Source organism: Amia ocellicauda, chromosome 10 (assembly GCF_036373705.1).
Source record: "Amia ocellicauda isolate fAmiCal2 chromosome 10, fAmiCal2.hap1, whole genome shotgun sequence".
Lineage (NCBI taxonomy): Eukaryota > Metazoa > Chordata > Actinopteri > Amiiformes > Amiidae > Amia > Amia ocellicauda.
In genome coordinates, this window is record NC_089859.1 from 27,918,804 (window position 1) to 27,939,297 (window position 20,494).

Below are 20,494 nucleotides of genomic sequence, written 5' to 3' on the forward strand. Positions count from 1 at the left end.
ATTACAAAAGAACCTCATGAATCAACACATACGTCATTGAGATCAATACGAGTTGGAGACGAGAGATTATTTGTTCTACACCACAGACGCTGTGAAGAATGCTTTAGCCCAGTCATATACATCCACTGTTTAAAATATGGAACACCTTAAATAAGAAAAAAATAATTTTGTTTATTAGTTCCCATTTATTTTTTCTACATTCTGACCCTTACACCAGTATGATGAGTCAACAAGGAGTAATAACAAGAAGGTTCAATGCATTCTGATTGATATTGAAGTGTAAAGACTATAAAGTATTTTGGTTTCAGGTTATTTATTGAAGGTTTTTTTGTATTAATGGATTGGAAAGAGGTGCAGTTTTCTTTCACTATGTACCATGCAAAATGCCTGATTGTCCATGTGCATCCAGTGGTCTAGTTTCTTGGATACTTGAAAACACACTTCTGTTTGTCCTCTAGTGAATGATTACTCATGGTTAACTACACCTGCGTGGCGCTGATGTTTCGGGTACGAGACTTAATATACTTATAATTAAAGACCTTATATCCTGCACATAAAATTTACTAGATTGAGTATTCCACTACAAGACAACAGTAGTCTAGACTTTCCAGTCTTTTATTATTTTGTGGGTCATTCAGTTTGATTCCGCTGCACGTTGATTTTTGAAGTATTCACAATTTTCTATTTTGCTCTAATTTGGATGACTTGTATAGGTCGGCATAAGTGTTCTTTGAAACCGTGGTGGTTCAACTGGTACTGTTGCCCTCACTGTGGAAACATTCCCCACATTTTAAGATTATTTGAATAGATATTTTGTTGGGGTCCTGGATTTCCTCAGCACTGTTTTTCATTGACTTTAGCCAGGTCTCAAGTGTCAACATATTACCCACAGTCTCCTGCATTCATGTATTCTCAATGGATGTGCCTATTTTGCAGCGAAGGCAGATACAGCTGTTAAAATACTGAGCATTTAAACTGAGTAATGTGGCTTTTGGGTTGTTATTTTCCACGGTATGAAACTCACTGGGCAACCAGTCTTCTCTGCCCTGCACTGGGTCCTGCAGTCTAATTTGATTGAAACCAATTAGTATAACACTATCTGTGCTAATTTGCAGGCATCTTTCAACACAGAGCTTGGTGAAGCTTGGTGAAGTTTGGGAATCAATAAAGCACTCTCTATCAGATAAACAGACTGAGACAAATGGCCTCCTGCTCCAAATTGTAACCTTTCTTATGTTCTCAATCTTCTTATTAACTCCAAAGGTCAGGAATCGTGGTGTAGGGAATTGGATTGATAGGAACAGTTTGTTGACAAATTGATTTTATTAAATGGATTTGCATTTCTTCTGGATGTTTCACAGTCTGAAGGAACAGTTGGATCTAAATTAAGAAGTTCATGGTTTGATAATTTTTATTATTCCTTGTATATTTTTTACGCTGTTACAGTAATCAAACCAGGGATTGCAGCAACATTTTGTGATGCTCTTCCGATTCAGTATCGTTTCACCTGACACCACAATCCCAGCTGCGTTGTATAGTGGCTACAGACATACTGTTAAGATAGGAGACCTTGAGATATCGCCCTCATATGGAAATGAGGGAAAGGGTAGCGGAAAAGAGGAGCAGAACCAAAACAACTGTCCCTGGTTTACATTATCTGTGTTTTTACAGGGAGTAGGGTAGTGCTTTATTTTATGGGACAAAAGTATGTGCCTAATGAATATACATTCCTTGCCAGTTCCTGTCAGCCATACATTCCATGGCAGTACTGTCGAAGCCCCTCCACACGGACACAATAGCAGCCCAGCCAGGCTTCACAAATGCTAATGTTATTTCCAGGTCAGACTCTACACAGAGCCCTTAGACTCAGGCTGAGTTCTGGCTCTGATCCAGAGGAGGGGGGTGGGGATGTTGAAGCCCAACTGCACTTGCGTGTTTATTCCTGTCAAAATCACTGCCATATTTAATGATGGCTAACAAGCTGACAGATGTAGTAGAGTGATATTACAGTGCTGTTCGCACTAAAGAGATATAGGTGAGAGGAAATGCATATGAAAAGCTGAACATGTAATTTCACAGTGTGTCACTGGACTATAACAAAAACTGAGTCCCCACTGATTTGAATGCTATTTCTCCGTGTGTAGTTTCAATTTCAGTGTTAGTGTTTCTCACTGTAAATGGGTTTATTTTAGTGAATTTGTACTTGCTTGAGGCCTGAAATCCTTCAAGGTATTAGAACTAAATGTTTTATCTGGTGTTAGAATCCTTTGTCATTTTTCTAATTTAAAATGTAATGAGCACTGCAATGTGTTAATTGTCTGCTGCATATGACTCCACTATGTACTTCATTCTGCGCCACAGAAAGCACAGTCAGACCTTTATTACAATGCCTTATCACGCTGAGGAAAAATTAACAAGCACCTTCTTTGTGCATCTTTTTCATTGCTGTAATAAAATTATAAATTGGATCTGATCTGATTGTGAACTTAATAACGGCATAGAGAAGAATTTAAAATGATCAAAGTGTCTATTCGTCTGTGACGAATGATTAAAGAAGGCAGGGGTGAGCATTTTTTTCTTTGTTGTTGTTTTTTCTTCAGTCAGTGGTTCCATTAGTGTTTTCTCTAAATCTGATTACATCTTTGGAATAATTAAATTAATCCTTTATTTCCCAAATTAACAGAAATACTAATGGTTTGTGAGAATAGGATTAATGTAAAATAGGATGCACCTATTACAGTAATATCTCAAGATTGATTTACTTGATTTAAGGTATTCACTTTATCCTGTTGATATGCTTTCTTAGATTACTGAAAAATAATATATATTTTGTCGTTGTTGTCTTTCTACAGAAAAGATGTTGGCTTGAGAAGATTCTTTCCCAAGAGTTTGCTGGACTCTGTCAAGGTGATGCATGTTCCTGAATTGCATTTTGTTCAACATTTACTTCCAGTAATGATTTGAAAATGTATAGCCTTCTCTATCTGTTTGCAATTGCTTTTGCAAACTGAACATTTGTTTGGGGCAGGCAAGGTCATTACCTTCTGCAGGAGCCTGGGTATACTCCACGCTTGGCTTCTCAATATCGTGAGTTGTTTCACCCCAGAGCATATTTGGCCTATTTTTGTCTTCTGCATGCAGGCGTATATGAAATAGCCCCTGTGGAGTAATGTATAATGACTTACCCATAATTAGGACACCTTTAATTTCTTTGCTGCTTTTTACAGTAATCTTTCACATTTTAAAATGCCACCTTCATAGAAGACGCATACTGAGCACCAGTACCATAAAAAGTTTTAGTGTGTGCGTCTATAAAACACCTTTTATCTAGTAGTTTTATTTTTATTTTTATGAGTCTTACCTGGCAGTGTACAACTGCTACAGTAGGCATACAGCCTGTTAGCAGAATATGATCAGCCTATGCTCTTAAGGTCCACAAATTATTGAATGACTTTTTAGTGTTTGCTAAGAAACAGGCTTTCTGTGCACAAACAATAAAACTAGGGTGAAAGTCACCCTTTTGACATAAGGTATTTCTTGTAGAAGAGAACAGACAGATGCTTAGCCTGCAGCAGTGAAAGAGCCAGCTGCCCCCCATGTTGTATTTAAACCCCTGATCTCATCTCTCCCCTGAGATTGAAGGGGCGGATGTGGGCTTCCCCTTCTGTCACATTGGCCAATGCAGGCCAGGCCTAGGACTCGACTCCTTGGCATCATTTGGTGCTCACTTAAAGAAGAGGGGAGTGTTAGCTGGGAAGTTGTTTCCACTGCAGCCATTCATGTTCCCCTTTCTGCCTGAAGGTGCGATTTATGTGATAAGGGATCTCTACAGCATCCTGATATTATATTGGTAATAACAGAGTAGTCTGTCTCAGTCTTTCTGAGACAGTCTAATTTGAATAAAGGCACTGTGCAAATCAGCCACTTTTTCATGTTATTAGACTTCTAAAATATGCTTTTGTTCATTGTATAATTGAAGCCTAAAAACTACAGAAGTTAACCATGTATGTTGCATGAAAAAAAATGTGGTTTCTGCTTTTCAGATTGTATGGACGAATGACAGATGTCTAGGGCTGAAATATAACACATTCAGATAAGGTTATAACTAATGATTGACACTTGAGTGCCTCATTTACATAATTAAATACCCATGATTTATACCCCTAGTCCAATCATCACTTTGCAAGGATTTATTTGCGAAGATGCTGTTTTAAGAAACATGCAACCCATACATAAAGCATAAAGCACCCCCCCCCCCCATCCCCCCAAAAAAAGAAGCTTCCTGACAGTGCAGACAACCTGAGCACTGAATAGATTATTTTGGACCTACATAATCATATATATATATATATATATATATATATATATATATATATATAATTTTTTTTTTTATTCTTTGTTAGATGAAGGACTTTCTCAGAATATTTTATGATCCCATCTTGTCCTTTCCTCATCTAGACTGCCTCTGCAAACTCATTGATTTAATCTTCCAGTGGGTCATCTTATTAGTCGGATTTTGTTTAATAGGATCCAGTCCAATATTTTTTCAGTCTCTGGCCTGTTGCTGTTTAATCTCTTCACTATTATAATGACATCAACAATACTGTTGTTTGTGCTGCACCCAATTCCCAGATTTTTCTGTCCCTTCTTGTTACGTTGAGCATAAGCTTTTCCATGCTTCCTTAGTCATCTGTAGTTTTTGGATCTTTCTTGTATTCAGGGACCAGCTTTCACATCCATGCTTATATACTGCTTTAAAACTTTCCATTGAAGTCACAAAATGTTAGGCTTTGTTAGTGAGTTTTCTAATGTCTAAACTCTTAATGTAAGAGTAACATGTACACATCTGATACTGCTGTACATTTTAAACACTAATTTGTTTGACCAATCCTTGGAAATATTAGTAAACATTGCCAAAAGATTGATTTAACTCATTCCAGACAAGTGGTGCCAATACTAACCAAGTTTAGTTAAACCGTATTTATTAAACATTGTTAATTATGGAATGACATTATTTCACATGAAGGGTGCCAATACTTTTGTCTGCTACTGTAGCCATCAGCTGTCTATGATCACCTTTTAATGCATTGGTAATTAAATATATTATTTATCTTGAGTGAATAACTATTGACTTGCATTGATTGGATAAGCAACCACTAAGATACTGACTTTCCTGTTTTTTTCTGTACCCTTCATTGGTAAAGGCTGAATTCTCTAACCTCTGCATTGAACTGGTGGACACAGTGTTGCAGTCTATTCCTTCTCTAGTTCTCAGTACTGTAAACAGCCTTTATTTGAATTGGGCTATCCATAAAGGGGTCAATTTCTTACAAGGCTGATTGTTTTTTTTGTTTTTAAAGGAAAACATGTACTAAAATACTAAAAATATATCTTTAATAACTAAATAAGACTGCAGTTTTGCTTTTGTATTGTATGCAGCAATGTACATATACATTATTATTATTAATAATAATAATAATAATAATATTATTATTATTATTATTATTATTATTATTATTATTATTATTATTATTATTTATTTCTTAGCAGATGCCCTTGTCCAGAGCAAAGATGTCTATGATCAGTCACATGTTGTTACAGTACAGCATAGATCTAATTTTGTGTGTTGTGTGTGTGTTTGTTTAGGCTAAAACACTACGGAAGCTGATCCAGCAGACCTTCAAACAGTTCGCCAACCTGAATGACGAACAAAGTATTCTCAAGTTCTTTGAAATTCTGTCACCGGTTTACAGATTTGACAAGGAGTGTTTTAAATGTGCTCTTGGGGTAGGTACTTAGGCAACTGTACTAGGGAATCATGGAAAGGGTCTTCCAAGAATGCCACTGTATACTTTGTCCTAAGCTTGCCTGGGTAAGGGTGGGTTGTGCCCAGTACTGCTGGGCTCCGAGTGATCATTGTTTTACACTGACACCTGCTGGACAGTAGGAGATCAACAATAGTGGACCAGTTTAGCCTTTATGATTTTGTTTTCTATCCATCTGAAGCAGCATTAGAATTCAGGCATCATTTTTTCATAAGTAATGTCCAGTGTTCCCTGATTTAAAACTGAAAGTTTAAGATATTCTAAAGCTAAACAGCATGCCCCCCCATATCTCATTATTTTAGAACAAATAGAATTAATTACGCCAACGTTGCTGATAAAGAACAGAATTGCTGAGATGCAGCTTTGCAAACATTGATTTTTCAGCTCCGCTCTTCCATGGTGATGTGGGCGCATGACGTTCAATCATCACCGTTGGTCTGCATTTGTGTGGATGGCAGGACAGAGTGATAGAAACTGCCTCCTTTGGTACAGAGTTTTACAGTCCCTTAGTAGCTGCATTGCATGAGCTCTGGGCTAGTGCCCTTCAGGAGTTTTGGCCTGATAGTGAGTGTTAGACAGTGCACTGTGAGGCTGTATAAGGCCAGACAGGGTGTGTCCCCAGGCTGATGCCTGTGCTTCGTCTCTCTGACAGTCAAGCTGGGTTATCTCCGTGGAGTTAGCAATTGGACCAGAGGAGGGAATCAGCTACCTAACAGATAAGGGCTCCACGGTGAGTAACTTTTACTGGTGCTTTCCCTGGGTTTCACTGATTTCTTATTGCATGTGCTATTTATTAAAACTCATTTAAATTACTTTTACTGTTCTTCTGTAAGGTGATTATTTTTTCGGGTAGGTGGTCTTCAGATTTGTTTTCAAGAACACTTCTTTTCTGTTTAGCCCACACACCTGGCTAATTTTAACCAAGTGCAGACCATCCAGTATTCCAGCACTGAAGACAAGGAGCGCAAGGGAATGCTGCAGCTAAATGTGGCAGGAGCCCCAGAGGTAAGAGCCCAATGCCTGGCTGTCCCACAGCAGACGAACCGGGGACAGAGGCAGTGGGAACCTCTGTTTACATAAGAACATAAGAAAGTTTACAAGTTTAATTCTACTCTAATTCTACTCTAAAGGGGATACTGTCATTCTCATTGGATATCGTTTGTTTGAGGTTAATGTATGGGTAATGACAACTTCATGTTCGGAAAGAATGAGTAAATTAACTCATATATCTATTTTCTGACTTGCATGGATCTTTAATGTGAGGGGCCATTTGTGAATTTTAAAATGTGTATACTGCCATCAGTTCTGTGGTCAGGAATAGACCCAAATCCTTTGAAAATGCCTATCAACCTATAAAACTTAAGTCATTTTAATGCTCAAGTTTAGTTTTTTCTTGGGCTCGTTTCTCTATGCAGTTATTGTCTCTTTTGAGCTGTTTTGTCCACTGTGCTGTTTTTTTTTTTTTTTCTCATTAGGACCCCAAACTGTGTGTTGATTTTCTTGAATCTCTCATTATGCCAAGTTTGGAAGATTAATGTCAGAGGTTTAAAGTCTTACAAATGTAGATGCTCTTAGCTCCATGACACCAAAATTGTGTACCATGATTCTAGGTATTGTCTGTGGGGCATCATTAGAAATAAACAGTGAAGTTTAAGTGCAGACTTACACTGAGACCCCACTGAATGGGCAGTAGTATTCCCTCAGCTCTTGCCCAGTTGCACAGCTTGTTTTCCTGTCCACTGTCCGTGACCTCTGACCCCAGGCTTGTGTGCCCGTGTTGGGGAGGGGGCCTTGTGTGAGTGTGCAGTGTCTGTGTCTGGTTGCGTGCAGCGTCCTGATGTAATGGGGCAGCTGTGCTATCCAGAGCAGTTGCAGTGGTGATAATGCCTCTTTGTTGACTTGCTGTTTCGCAGCCTCTCACAGTGACAACGCCGTCGCTGACTATTGCAGAAAACATGGCCGACCTGGTAGATGGCTATTGTCGACTGGTGAACGGAGCCTCACAATCCTTCATTATCCGACCGCAGAAAGGTAGGTTTCCTCGACTTTTTCAGATGCTTACTTTTTTGTGTGTGTGTGTTGTTTTTCTTCCAAAAAAAACTTTAATATATGCATATATTTGCTTTAAGATTACGATGGAAGTGTCACATACAATGAGTATCTTTATCTCAGTGATCTGTATAGTAAATATGTCTGTAACAGTCAAGATCATGGCAAGTAGTTAATGGTGTTAGAGTAATGATCTGTTTGGCTTTTTATTTTCACATTTAGCTACTTTAAAATGCTTGTAAAAAATACTCTTTATTTTTTGGACACCTCTTCCACTTTGTTGCTTACTGTAGATTCAGAGAGAGCCCCCTTTTAAGAAATAAACCACTTTTGAAATCTTTCACTCCTGTTTTAAATGTCTGAGGCATTCAGATCACTTAAAAAAGAAGTCTGGAGAATCTGTTTACGAATTGAGTTGTTTGAATGCTTTTTTTCTCCAGTTTCAAGAAACTACACATACATCGATGCCAATAAAGATATATTGAGTGAGAGTGGTTTGTCTATATTCATTATAAAGACAGTCAATCTCAATTAATCTGATCTTCCATACAAGAAGAAAAAGGGAAACATTACTTAAATAAATGGCTGTGGGTTTAATTCTAACAAGCCTTAATTTGCATGTGGTTTGTATTTGTATTTACATTGTAACATTGACCATAACAAGATCAAAGCACAGGAGTAGTCATAAAAGTTGCCATCAGTTACAGTTAATTGGTTAAGGGAAGTAGACGATAAAAACATTTCATACAGATGCTTTTTCATCATTTAATTTAGGTTTTAGAGCCTTGAATGACATTGCGGTATTAGATTTAATTAGTTAAGCTACATGGCACATAGAAATTAGTATTGCTATCGGGGAGGAATGGTATCCACGGTAACGCAGGTGAAACCTGGAAAAACAAGAGAAATATATTCCCTCTCTCTCGCAGCCATGTTGATCAATTCAGGCAGACAGGGCTGTGTATTCATCTAGCAAAAGGTTAAGGACTGCATTGCATAACCACCCACTTTATTAATTTTGTTTGTTTTATTTAAACCCAAACCCTTTAGAAAACGTTTTTTTTTTTTTAATATTGGTGATTTGGCACTCATGTATGCGATTTAGCGTGAGTAACAATTTCTCTCAATTATTAATCTGCATTTGATGCTGTATTCATTTTCATTTTAAAGCTCCAGGGTTTAACCATTAGCTTTACTCTGGTTACAAGGGCTACTTCCCTTGATTATGCACTACAATAATCTGGTTCATTGTATAAAAGAATACTATCTTCATTTTCTCTTGCGAGAGACTGGTTTAAAAATATGAAAAGTAGGTGGAATATCACACTTACACTTTACACCTATCTCCAAAGGCACATTAGAAACGTTTATTATGGCGTCCTTCAGGATGTGATGTCCTTGTGCTGCTACTGCTTTGTTTTCCTCAGATTGATCCCAGATTAAACCCTGAAAAAGTAGCAATGCACACTCAGAAAACAGTGTAGATGTAATACTTGCAGGTGTGTGCTTTGCAACCTCCCAAATGCATGTGTGTACAAACACACACACACTTCTGTAATTTTTTTATAGAAAGCAGGTTAATTTCCACATTCTTTGCAGTGCCAATCCTGTTAATAAACATGGTGTCTTTATTTAATAACATTTTGCTTTTGTGTCCTTTTTCACAGAGGGGGAGAGAGCTTTGCCATCAATCCCAAAGTAAGTAGAAATAATTTATACTCTTACGAATACACAGACTGAGACAGAATGTAATGAAAGTGAATGGGTTAAGCTATTGGAATTTTAAAGTGTGCATCTACGGCCCACAGTGACACACACAGGAGCAACATTAATTAATAAACAATAAACAAACAGTTTAATTGTGGAACAGCAGCTTCAGGTTTTGGGAACCTTTACTCATAGCAGGCAACAGGGGTATCTAATGGAGTCAAATAGGACTTTAAATGTGAGTTTCAAAGCCATCAAGGCTGGTATCTGAACTACTGTTTTATTCCAGAATAATTATTTGTATTTTTTCTTCCTTTCCTATAATGGATTTATTTTTTTAGGGGGAGGGGCAGTCCTACCAGTCTTCAACAATAATACCTATTCAGTCACTGTGGCACACTACTTTAGTCAAATAAGGCAAAATCGTTTTAAGCCAAAGCTATTTTTTTTATATTTTTTTTTTTATTTTTTTCTACATCTGGAAAGACTTTCAGCTTGAGGATCAAATTTCAGCTTCCTTTTAAAAACCAATGCAGGCTTCTCTTAGCTTTTTTGGCTGAATCATGAGGAATTTCTCTGTGTGCTGTAATGTGAATTTGATCCTTCTTAAAGCTCTCATCCCTGCCCCCTGTTAACAGTGTCGTTGTGGTAGCTTCTATTTATCATGTTTAAAGAAGCACCCCCACCAAAACGGCACAGGCAGAGAATGGAACAGCCCAGATAATGTCTGTAGAATTCCCTGGTGTTGGCAAAAAGAATGAATTTTAGTGAACTGCCTCCTTGGAGAATGTACAGCATTCATCTCTTCAAACCTTTGTTTTACAGACTTGCCAACAACGAAAAGCAAGGGGTTCGAACACGGACGGTCTCTGTCTCAGGTAAGGGGAGCTGTTGTCACTGTTACAGATTATATATTACTGTTTTAAGACAAACATGGAGACTGAATATTTTGCTGGTAGATCACTGAATCTAAAATCAATGTCGTCTTGAGATTAAATTAAACAAAAGCTAAAATCCAGAGCCAAAGTGAAATGGTCTTTCTTAATGTATGGTCAAAGGAAGTGCCATAAAGTTGTAGTATCTGTGCTCTAACAGGCAGTGGAATCAATAATGTTTGTTGTGTGGTTATGTGGATCTTCTGTCCTGCAGACTGACACATGTTTCTTCCAGTTGGTGGTTCTGTAAATAACTTGCTGGCACTTCTATCAATGTGTTAAGGAAGTTCTTTCTTAATCTTGATGTTGATGTTTTACATGTGTTTTCATAAAACAATGTGTTGGTAGATGACACAGCTGTTAAAGTGGACAGAATGCTAAACTAAAATGTTATTAGTTTAAGTACAAAGTTTACTGCAAGGTTCCCAAAGTGTCATTTGACCGAAAGAGATCATAGGGTAGTCGGGCCATAATTGGCTGACCCATCTGATAAATCTTAACGTTTGTGGAAAGAATACGGTTGATATTTACAATTTTCCTATCTGAAGTTTGGTCTATTGTTTTGACAATAGTATAGTGAGAATTAGACTGTGAATTAAGGTGTGTGCCACAAAACAACTTGAATTAGAACATTAGAAAGGTTACAAATGAGCCAAGAAAGTCCAAGAATCACATCCAGTCTTTTCTTGAAGGGTATCAAGGAGTCAACTTCAACAGCATAGCTGGGGAGTTAGTTGGGACAGTGTGGAACTATCGGTATGAAGAAATGTTTTCTGTTCTGAAGGGCTTGGTCAGTTTCCATTTCTGTACCTTGATCTGGAAGAGATCCTCTGGATTGACATGGTCGATACTATACATAATTTTGAATATGTGAATGAAGTCCCCCCATAATTCTCTGTTCCAGGTAATAGAGATTCATTTTTGTCTGGATATGACATTCACGTCAGTCCTGGAAATACTCTGGTTGCTCTTCTCTGATCTGCCTCCAAAACCACAATATCCTGAGGTGACCAGAATTGAACGCAGTATTCCAGATGAGGTCTGACTAGTGCATTGTAGAGTTTTAACATGACATGTTTTAAATTTTAACAGTATATCCAAGCATTTTATTTCCTTTTTTTACTATTGTGTCTTCTATATCCAGCATCTTGTTCCTGATGATACAATAGCATTGAGAATTCCTTTGTAGTATAGAAATGAATTATTCAACATTTCCATCAGATTATTTCACAGCATGTTCTGTACATAACCTGTATATCTCTTGACTTCACTCTATTTAGAACAGTAGGGGTTTCACAAAAGACCAGGAAACTAGTCAATTTCCTTAAAAGACACTAATCCTGCTTCACTGATGCACCTGAGATCATTGACGTAAATGACTATGTAAATATTTATCTCACTGCTGGAGATAATGATAAAAAAGTGCTTCAGACATTACAATAATAAACATATCTGTGGGTTTACTGCGTAACCTTACATTAGAAGTGATTTTGTACAGTACTGCTTTTGTAAGGGCTGGGCAAGTGCTACGAGTGGGATTGAGAGCTTGAGGAAATGGAGATTGTAATCTAATAGATGAGGGTGAAGGTTCTGAGCCATGAACTAACACCTCTGGTGACAATAAATGTCAACTAGTATGACACATGGGCTCGAGCAGGCCGTGAATTAAAGTGCTTTGGATTAACAAGTGGCAATTGCACATTACTGCCAACGATGCATTTGGGGACTGCGTGCAGCTGCCAGTGAATCTGCCAGTGTGCTCCACTGAAGCATGTTCTGCTTTCCCACTGTTGGCCATCCCAGAGAGAACTGCAGCCCAACCCCCCGCCTCTTCATGTGCCAATAGAAACAACATTTGCACTAGACAACTGCAAATCTCTCTCACAACAGGTCTGATGATAACATGTATATATCCCCACTGATAACTGGATGGTACATTTCTAGAAGATTTGCTTTGGACACCTGTGGGTGCTCTGTTTAACTTTTAGCGTAGAAACAAACCCCATGATTGGAATGATTGCTATTTGGAGATTTTTTTTTTCTCTCCCACACCCCCCAGAAAATTGGTCTTTCACTGCTGTGGATATTTATACACTGCACAGTTGTGTGGCTTGCCTTCATTTAAAGCATTCTTATCCTCCTCAAGGAAAGAGGGGGAAGTGAAACAGTTGCACATTCCTTTTTATTTAAACCTGGTTGCATGCCATAAGAAAACCTGAAAAAGAATAACCCTTTTAAACGGAATTGGCTGCATAGTACATGCTTTAAACTGCAGCAGAAGAAATAAAGGGGGGGGATATTAGCAATCTTACTTGTCTGTCTGTTTGTACTTTACTGATGTGAGGACCATCTAGACAGTTAATGAAAGACCTAAGAGAAGCAGAGACCATATGGTTTAATTGGTAAACTACAATTTTGCCACTCAGTTACTGGACTACACCAGTCAGCACTATTCAGCTTGTCACACTTTATCAGTGTGGACAAGCACTGGTTCAAACAGGTGTCTATAGCACAAGTTCTCTGCTTTCGCAAATGAACCCTCATCAGATGGGGGGAACAGAACTTGAACAAGCAGGATGTTTAGATTTATTTGGTATTGTCATTTTCTGTACAGTATGTGGAAGTGATAAAGGTTAACAAAATGCTTGGATATATAGTGAAAGCTATAGGATTTAAATCAAGGAAAGTAGGGTTAAATGTATACAATAAACCTGTAATGCTTTATTGTAAATATTGTGTTCAGTTGTGGTCACTGTATTATATAAATGACTGCTTCTCTGGATAGAGTTCAAGGAACAAAGAAGAGTGACCACAATAATTCCTGCCCTCAAAGGAATCTTCTACACTGTATAAGTGTATATAATAATAATTATATATACAGTACTTGGCAAAAGTTTTAGGCAGGTGTGAGAAAATGCTGTTTGGAAGGCAAAGGGTGATCACATCAATATTTGTACACAATTAAAAGTACTGAATATCTTGGTCAGATGAGGTTGTGAGGGGTTTCATTCACTTTTATTCACTATGACAACTGGAAAATAAGAGCAAGTGTGTTCAGGACTAACCGTAGGACTAATGTCTTTCAATGGGTTGAGGGTATCTAGAACAAAATATCCTGCCAAGTAGTGGAAGCAGACTCTCTGTTACTTCAGGAAACTGCTGGATGAGATTTTTGGATAGGTTTTTAACATAAACCAAAAAAGGAAGATGGGCCAAATGGCTTTCTCTCATTTGTAACCTGCTAATAAATACACTTACAGTTTCAAGCTAGCCATCAGTTATATCATCCGACCAGTACAATCCAAAAACTGTGAAAAGGACAGGAGTGTTGATTTGTAGTTTGGTACTGGAGCACACCGATCATATGCAGCCAGGAGGAAGATCTTCACAGTTGCAGACAGCATTTTAATTTGCTTACAGAACCTAAATGGCAGGAGAGCGCCATCTGCAATGACGAGCTTTCAGTAAAGGTCCCAGAAAAGTCATATTAAGTTGCTTTCATCAACAGCTAATATTAAAGGCCATTTTTTTTTCTTGCTCTTAAATGTCAGGAACCACAGCCCATAAGAACAGACTCATCGTGTATCAGACATATGTGAAATGCCAAAGTCTGTGAAGGACAAATAAAGAGCTGATTGAAAACGCAGCAATCTGGGAGAGCACAAACGCCTGTGTGTTTTGCGACCCTCATGTCTAGGCTGAGAGAGGCCTCCGACAGAATGGACTTTTGAAACTCTTTCTTTGCAGAGATGACTTTCCAGATATCCAGTTTGTGAGTGCACTAGCAGTCTTCTCGGTTTAATTGCTCTCATCACCCCACAAAGACCTACAGTATCATGAAGGAGAGAGCCACTTTCTATGGAAACGGGGGGATCGGGCTGAGAGTTATATAGTTGTTGAGTGTGGGGGCAGGGACGGGAGACTGGGTTTTCTGTTTTAGTGGTGTTTACACAGATATATTGGTACACGTGAACCATGCCAGTGGCAATGTATTTACATGATAATTATTGTTTTAACAATTAATATAAAGCATTCCCATACGATTACTGTAGATTTGAATAAATATACTAGCTTTGTGAATTTGTTTATGGGCAAATGTTTATATAAACTATTGAAGATTCTGTGGCAATTCAGTACAGTTTCTGCAGTGAGGAAGTAAGACAGTCAATCTGAGGTCCTCATACAATGCTTGAATAACACATGATTTATAAAGCTTTGTTTGATTAAAATATAATAGCTTAAACAATGAGATTGTGTATGACAGAATGTTATTCTTTCAAAAGACCACAGCTTACATTTTCATATTTGCAAAAAAAAAGGTATTTCAACCTTGATTACGGTTTTGGGGAGAACTGAGTCCAATTTAGGTCTGTGCAATGACAAGGTATGTCAGGTCCTTAGAAGTTAATGGTGTAGAAAATATCAACCTCATTTATGTCTTATGACAGGTGCACTTACAGTATTTGGGTCACTGAAGTAGTAATAGGATGTCATTAGGATGAAAGACATTCTTTGCGATCTAAAAGGTACATTAGCTCATGGTTCACATGGTCTGATCCCCACAATGCTTCCAGTTTTATTGTTCTTGATGTGAATACCTATGTATTTGCACAGAAGCCATCTTTATCCTTCACTTAGAATTTCTCAGGCCACTATCCATCTAGTAATATGTTGTTGTTGTTTTTTTTGAGAGAGAGGAACTGGTTTCAGCCATTTCTACTTGCAGTGTACTTTCTGTACAATGTTCCCATTTTTGAATACAGTGAGCGCTTCATAACGTGTGGCAGTGGTCACCAATAATATATGAAATTGTCTGTCTTTGATATGAAAACTCCTTTTCAAATTAGATATGGATTAGTTAGAGTGGCTCGCAAACAAAATATCCCTACAAACACTGAAAGAAGATTAAGTCAATAAAGTGAAGATCATTTTATGTGTCTTTTATTCTTTTCAGACTCATTGTCCAGCTGTTATTTTTTCTTCTATTTTAATTTCCATTATTTTTCCCTCCCGTTTTCTCTTTCTCTTCCTTCCTCCGTCTCTGTGAAGGAGTGAATCACAGTGAGCCTAGAGCTACGAAAGCCAGGCGCTTTCTCCTTCCTTTCGTCTTCTGTTCTCATCAGTCTCCACCCAAGGGTACTGCACTCGCACTGGCACACTTGGCCTGCTGCCCGCCTAACTAACCCAGCCTAGCAACCCGCTTTCCACCGGTCGGCTTCATCATCACTGCTAAAGCTGCTCCACTCCTCCCCCAGGCCGCAGTGACAGAGTGTAGCCAGGGCCAGGTCACTCTTAATTCCACCCTGAGTTCATTAAGAAGACACTCCGAATTAAGATGTGAAACCTAGCAAAGTTGCTCATCAGGAATATAACCATAGTGGTCATATTTGAAAATAACTTAATTTGATGTATTGCTTGATTTGATATATATAATTGACCAGAAAGACTGAATCCACTCAATGTGAAAATCCATGAATCAAAACAAAGTTTATGATCACAATAGAGAACACCATTCTCAATTTCCTTCACTAGGTGTTACCATGGCGTGAAAGAAGAGAGATAGCTGGGAAAGGATTCCTGTGCCTTGATTTTCATTATAACTGCATGAAAAAAAGCTTGATTTTGAGTGCATTCATCTGAAATAGCAACAAGTACATCGATCTAATTAAACTAAAATCACTGTCACATAGTGTTTCATACACCGAATGACCTGAATCAAATCTGTTGTTCTTTATGATTATTTATTTTTTTTATTCTTCACTTTAGCATTTTAGATGTTTTTTTATTTTTTGTTCTTGTATGATTAATTGACAACCCTAATAAATGCATTACCAACAATATTTTCCCTGCAGTTTAACTAGGTGCTTTAGGAAACTAACAGACTGTAGGAATATTGCGGATATCAAGTTGCAGGCAGAATATTATACTGTAACCACATCACACTTCATAACCCACTGTTACGATATTGCGGCCAGCAACCCTTACCTGTAGTGAACCTCAGGCGGCTGTCATGGTTTGCTGCTGAGCACTGGCAAGCTCCTGCATTTGTGATTTGTTCTTCCCTTACTCAGGTTCTGATGAAAAATCAGTTAAAGCATAAACTCCATTCCTACCAGGATTTCTTTCACCTGCCAGTCAAAGTAATGCATGCAAATTGTAGCGATGTGTGCTGAAGTGTAAATTCCACCTGTGTTTGATATTTGCTTTCAACCGATCGGCAATCAGCAGGGCACTCTGTTCATCCTTCAATCACAGTAGCCTGGGCTCGACTCGTGCACGCCCGTGTGGTGCAGTCTGAGGGCTCGTGGGTTTTGATATATGGGTTTTTCTATGTGTTGCCAGTGTTTGTTGTTAGACATGTCCATGACTTTAATGCTTGATTTGGAGGAAAGGTTGTTGCTTGGTTCTAGAAAAGTTAAAAGGCTTTCAAAAATGTGTATCTAACTGGATCTCAAAACGACAAACACGAAGGGAAATAACAACGAAGCCTTTCCCAAGGCTATGATTTGGTGTTCTCAACAGAAGGAATTGAAGCTGAAATAGCTCCAAGCATCAGGACAGCAAAGCTTAGATTACCCCCTTTATGCCTAGAATAGCAACTCTAAGTTACCTATTCATTCACATCAAACTGCTGACACAAGAGAATTAGTTGCTTCCTTTCCCTTTTAAGCTGGGAGTCTGGGAAACGGGCAGCCATTTAGATTAACGTACTACTTTATAGACACTAGCTCTGAACACGAACTTAAAAAAGCTGATTATTATTGGTACATTAAAGCAGCATTTTTGCTTAGTAGGCACCCTAATGTTATCATTAAGGTCCACCATGTTGTGGGGTGATGCATTACGCAGTGAATGATTCCTTATGTTCGTGGAGGGATATGTATTTTGCTCTGTGGAGAAAATGATGCACAACAGTTTGGTTTCTTAGTCACTGTGCTTGTGACCTGGCAGCCCAAGTCTGACCGTTCACTTCTCATTAGGAGGGCAACATGCTGAGGAAGTGGTCCAGAGCATTTTTACAGCATGAATTATAATACTTAATAAGCCATACCATACATTTTAATCATAACAGTAATATAAATATGAATAGTAGCACTAGTATTAGTAGTAGTAGGATTTTAATGACTTTTCTTATTCACTGAATTATTTTTCTAAATTTGTATAGCAGTTCTGCGACTCAAAACCTAATTTGCGTACCAAACACTAGACACCCTTATACTACGTTGATAGATCACCTCCTTCATTTTAAGTTCTAACTTCAATCCTAACCCCAACGCTAGCCAACACAAAATGTGAAATTCAGCCCAAGCAAATCTACAACTGATTGAGTTTACTTGGTAGGAATACAATCTTAACTTTAAGGGAAGTCTAAGTTTATTAGGGTTGCTAACACTAACCCTAGACTTGACCAAAATGTAATCCTAATTTTAGTAACAAAATTGTTACTAAATTACTCCAAACAATACTCTAAAAACAACCTAAATGTAAGCATAAAACCATTACTACCTTCAGCTGTCTTCCTTATTAAAACAACATTGCCAAATATTCTATTTTTTATGGTTTTATCCAAAGCTTGAGTTTATACAGGGATAACAATTAATCTGATCTAAGTATAATTCAGTTGAATTTAATTTGATCACTCAAATTCGAAGGATTGCTATGTATACTATATTAGCAAAATAGCAGTCTGTACATGTAATGCTGTCACTGACTACACAGTCTACTTCATGGAAAGGGAAGCTGTGCCTCATATGGTGGCCGTATGTTTTTCTTTTTATTAATACAGTACCCCCCCCCCCCAAAATGTAGATATGTAGTGATTGGCCTTTTGGTTAATTTACAACCGAAGGTATAGAGCTCTGAGGAAATGGATGCAGTGCTAACCAGTTATGTATTTCAATGATTGATTGGTTTGCTATCTAACCATAGGGATTGTATTGCATGTGTCTTCAGTTCAATGAAGGAAGATGGTGCTCTTACTCTTACTCGATGGGTAAATGTGTTTTGTTTGTTTGTATGAAGTACAGTATTTTTAGTTTGGTGTTTGTAAGCTTTGTGGTTAAACTTCACATTCAAAACTAATGACAAATATATCTGTGTCCAGGGTGACACAGCCCAGAAGCATATGAGAGGAGGATAGTCACCCAGAGGTGTCATTTATGTATTTTAATCTGTAACTAATGCATTTCATCCCTGATCTGTTGTAAGTCAGAATTAGAGGGCTGTCAAACTAAAACTCACATCTTTCAAATCCTCACCTTCCTCAGGAGGTAATGTAACAGATCCTGCTCCCTAATGGCTGTCAAGATTGCTTCATACACCTTGCAAGGGCTGCTTTGAGATGCTCTCCTCTCTAACTGTAACTCATTTAGGATTAGATGCTGGATATAGCTGGAGTCATTAGGAACAGTGCTGACAGGTGTGCCTGGATTCCTGTTAGTCCTACTGTTCAAATCCAATTATTTCCTTCCAGGTTATCTATACTCCAGCTTTATTTTATTTATTTTTAAGTATTAAGAAAAATAAAAAGTTACATTTAAAACTCCTAGCTGTAAAATCAAACTTTCATTCATATTATCTCTGGACACATTTGTTCAGCCAGAAACCTAAAGGACTTACTAACTTTAAACATGTCTTTTTTTTTTCCACCCGTCCACTTTAATGAAGTAACTGGTATATTTCCTTTTCTGTTTCTTTTTCCCTCTTTCTTTTCTCTGCATGCTGCCTGGATCTGCAGATGAAATAAGTGGGGATGGTAATGTTTTGCATTTTAAACTTCTTCTCACTCTTTCTATTCAGTCCTGCTACTAACACGTTAGACATTAGTGGGTGTAGTTGGTTGCAATGGGTGTGATTAATTGTGAAATGTCTTTCAGTATCAGTTTTGCACACTGTTCCTCTGTGTTGGTTTACCATTTTATGTTTGTTTGAATGATTTCCAGCCATGTGTTTATTAATACTAAAGCCCTGTATGTTTTCATCACCGAATGAACCACAAAATTATTTCAAAACCCATATGAATCCAAAACCTTTATGTGATATAAGGTTGCATTAAGTAAATAAAATAAAAATATATATATTCCAATATTTGTTACCAGCTCAGTATGTCCTTTGTGTACCATTTTCAAAAGGTACATTCTAGCTTTAGACTAGAATAGGCAATACTTCAGTGTACTGCATGTTGTTTAATTTGTTTTCTTCTTAGCCTACGTCCCTGGCCCAGTAGGCACCATGTATTTTAGTCAAAAAGAGCATCTCTTAAAAACAATCTAGTGTATATGCCATTTTTTAATGCAGGGGTTTTTCAATCCTGGCACTGTGGCTGTGTGCCCATGTGGTAAATTCTGGACACCTGCTCATTTAATCAATCTGCCTAAAATTAGGGGGTGCCACAATACATTATAAAAAGGTTTAATCAAGGAAATTATTTAATTAAGACCTTTGAGTTAACTTAAGATCAAGTAATTAAGAGCTAAGATGAGGGAGCCTGTGCTGCATTATTTGTATGCTCACATATGACAAAAGAACACACAAGAAAGGAAACGGGTTAATATAAATCTGTTAATCTGTTCTCTAAAGATATACAGCTGGGAAATAATGACCTTTCTATGTTGCTGTCGAATGATAACACAGTGGTTTCTAGCACATTCTGCTCCTGCCATTTTAAGTTTACCTCATCCACAGCGCTATCTTAAAGGTCCTTTCTCAGCCAAGAAAAGCCTTTGTAGGGCTCCAACATACTTGTTTAAAATGTGCTGGCTTCGGTCCTTCTAACAATTTCAGAGAATCAGTGTTACAAGCACAATGATTCTGATGACTTCATCTGTTTTTCCTGAAGTTTCCCTTAAGAAAAAAAAAAAAGTACCTCCTCCTCTCTCTCAAATACCATGGCTGTGTTTATGTACTCTTATTGGACAGTCAGTTCTGCACTACACATGAGCAGTCATAACAGCGTGTGTGAGTTGGGAGCGAATATGT

At 37.8% G+C, this 20,494-nt stretch overlaps 1 protein-coding gene across 14 annotated transcripts in view; it reads left to right on the forward strand.

The window, feature by feature from the left end:
• Positions 1–20,494, forward strand: part of LOC136760427 (focal adhesion kinase 1) — a 127,033-nt gene that overhangs the window by 75,073 nt on the left and 31,466 nt on the right. For 8 of the 14 annotated variants that reach the window (XM_066715821.1, XM_066715822.1, XM_066715828.1 and 5 more), the window contains 9 exons: positions 2,853–2,907; positions 5,647–5,787; positions 6,478–6,555; positions 6,723–6,830; positions 7,739–7,856; positions 9,542–9,572; positions 10,407–10,459; positions 15,566–15,652; positions 19,254–19,271. In XM_066715821.1, coding sequence (XP_066571918.1) covers positions 2,853–2,907; positions 5,647–5,787; positions 6,478–6,555; positions 6,723–6,830; positions 7,739–7,856; positions 9,542–9,572; positions 10,407–10,459; positions 15,566–15,652; positions 19,254–19,271 — 689 coding nt within the window. The remainder of the gene's footprint in view (positions 1–2,852; positions 2,908–5,646; positions 5,788–6,477; positions 6,556–6,722; positions 6,831–7,738; positions 7,857–9,541; positions 9,573–10,406; positions 10,460–15,565; positions 15,653–19,253; positions 19,272–20,494) is intronic. The other 6 variants (XM_066715824.1, XM_066715826.1, XM_066715833.1 and 3 more) reach the window with 2 other exon arrangements.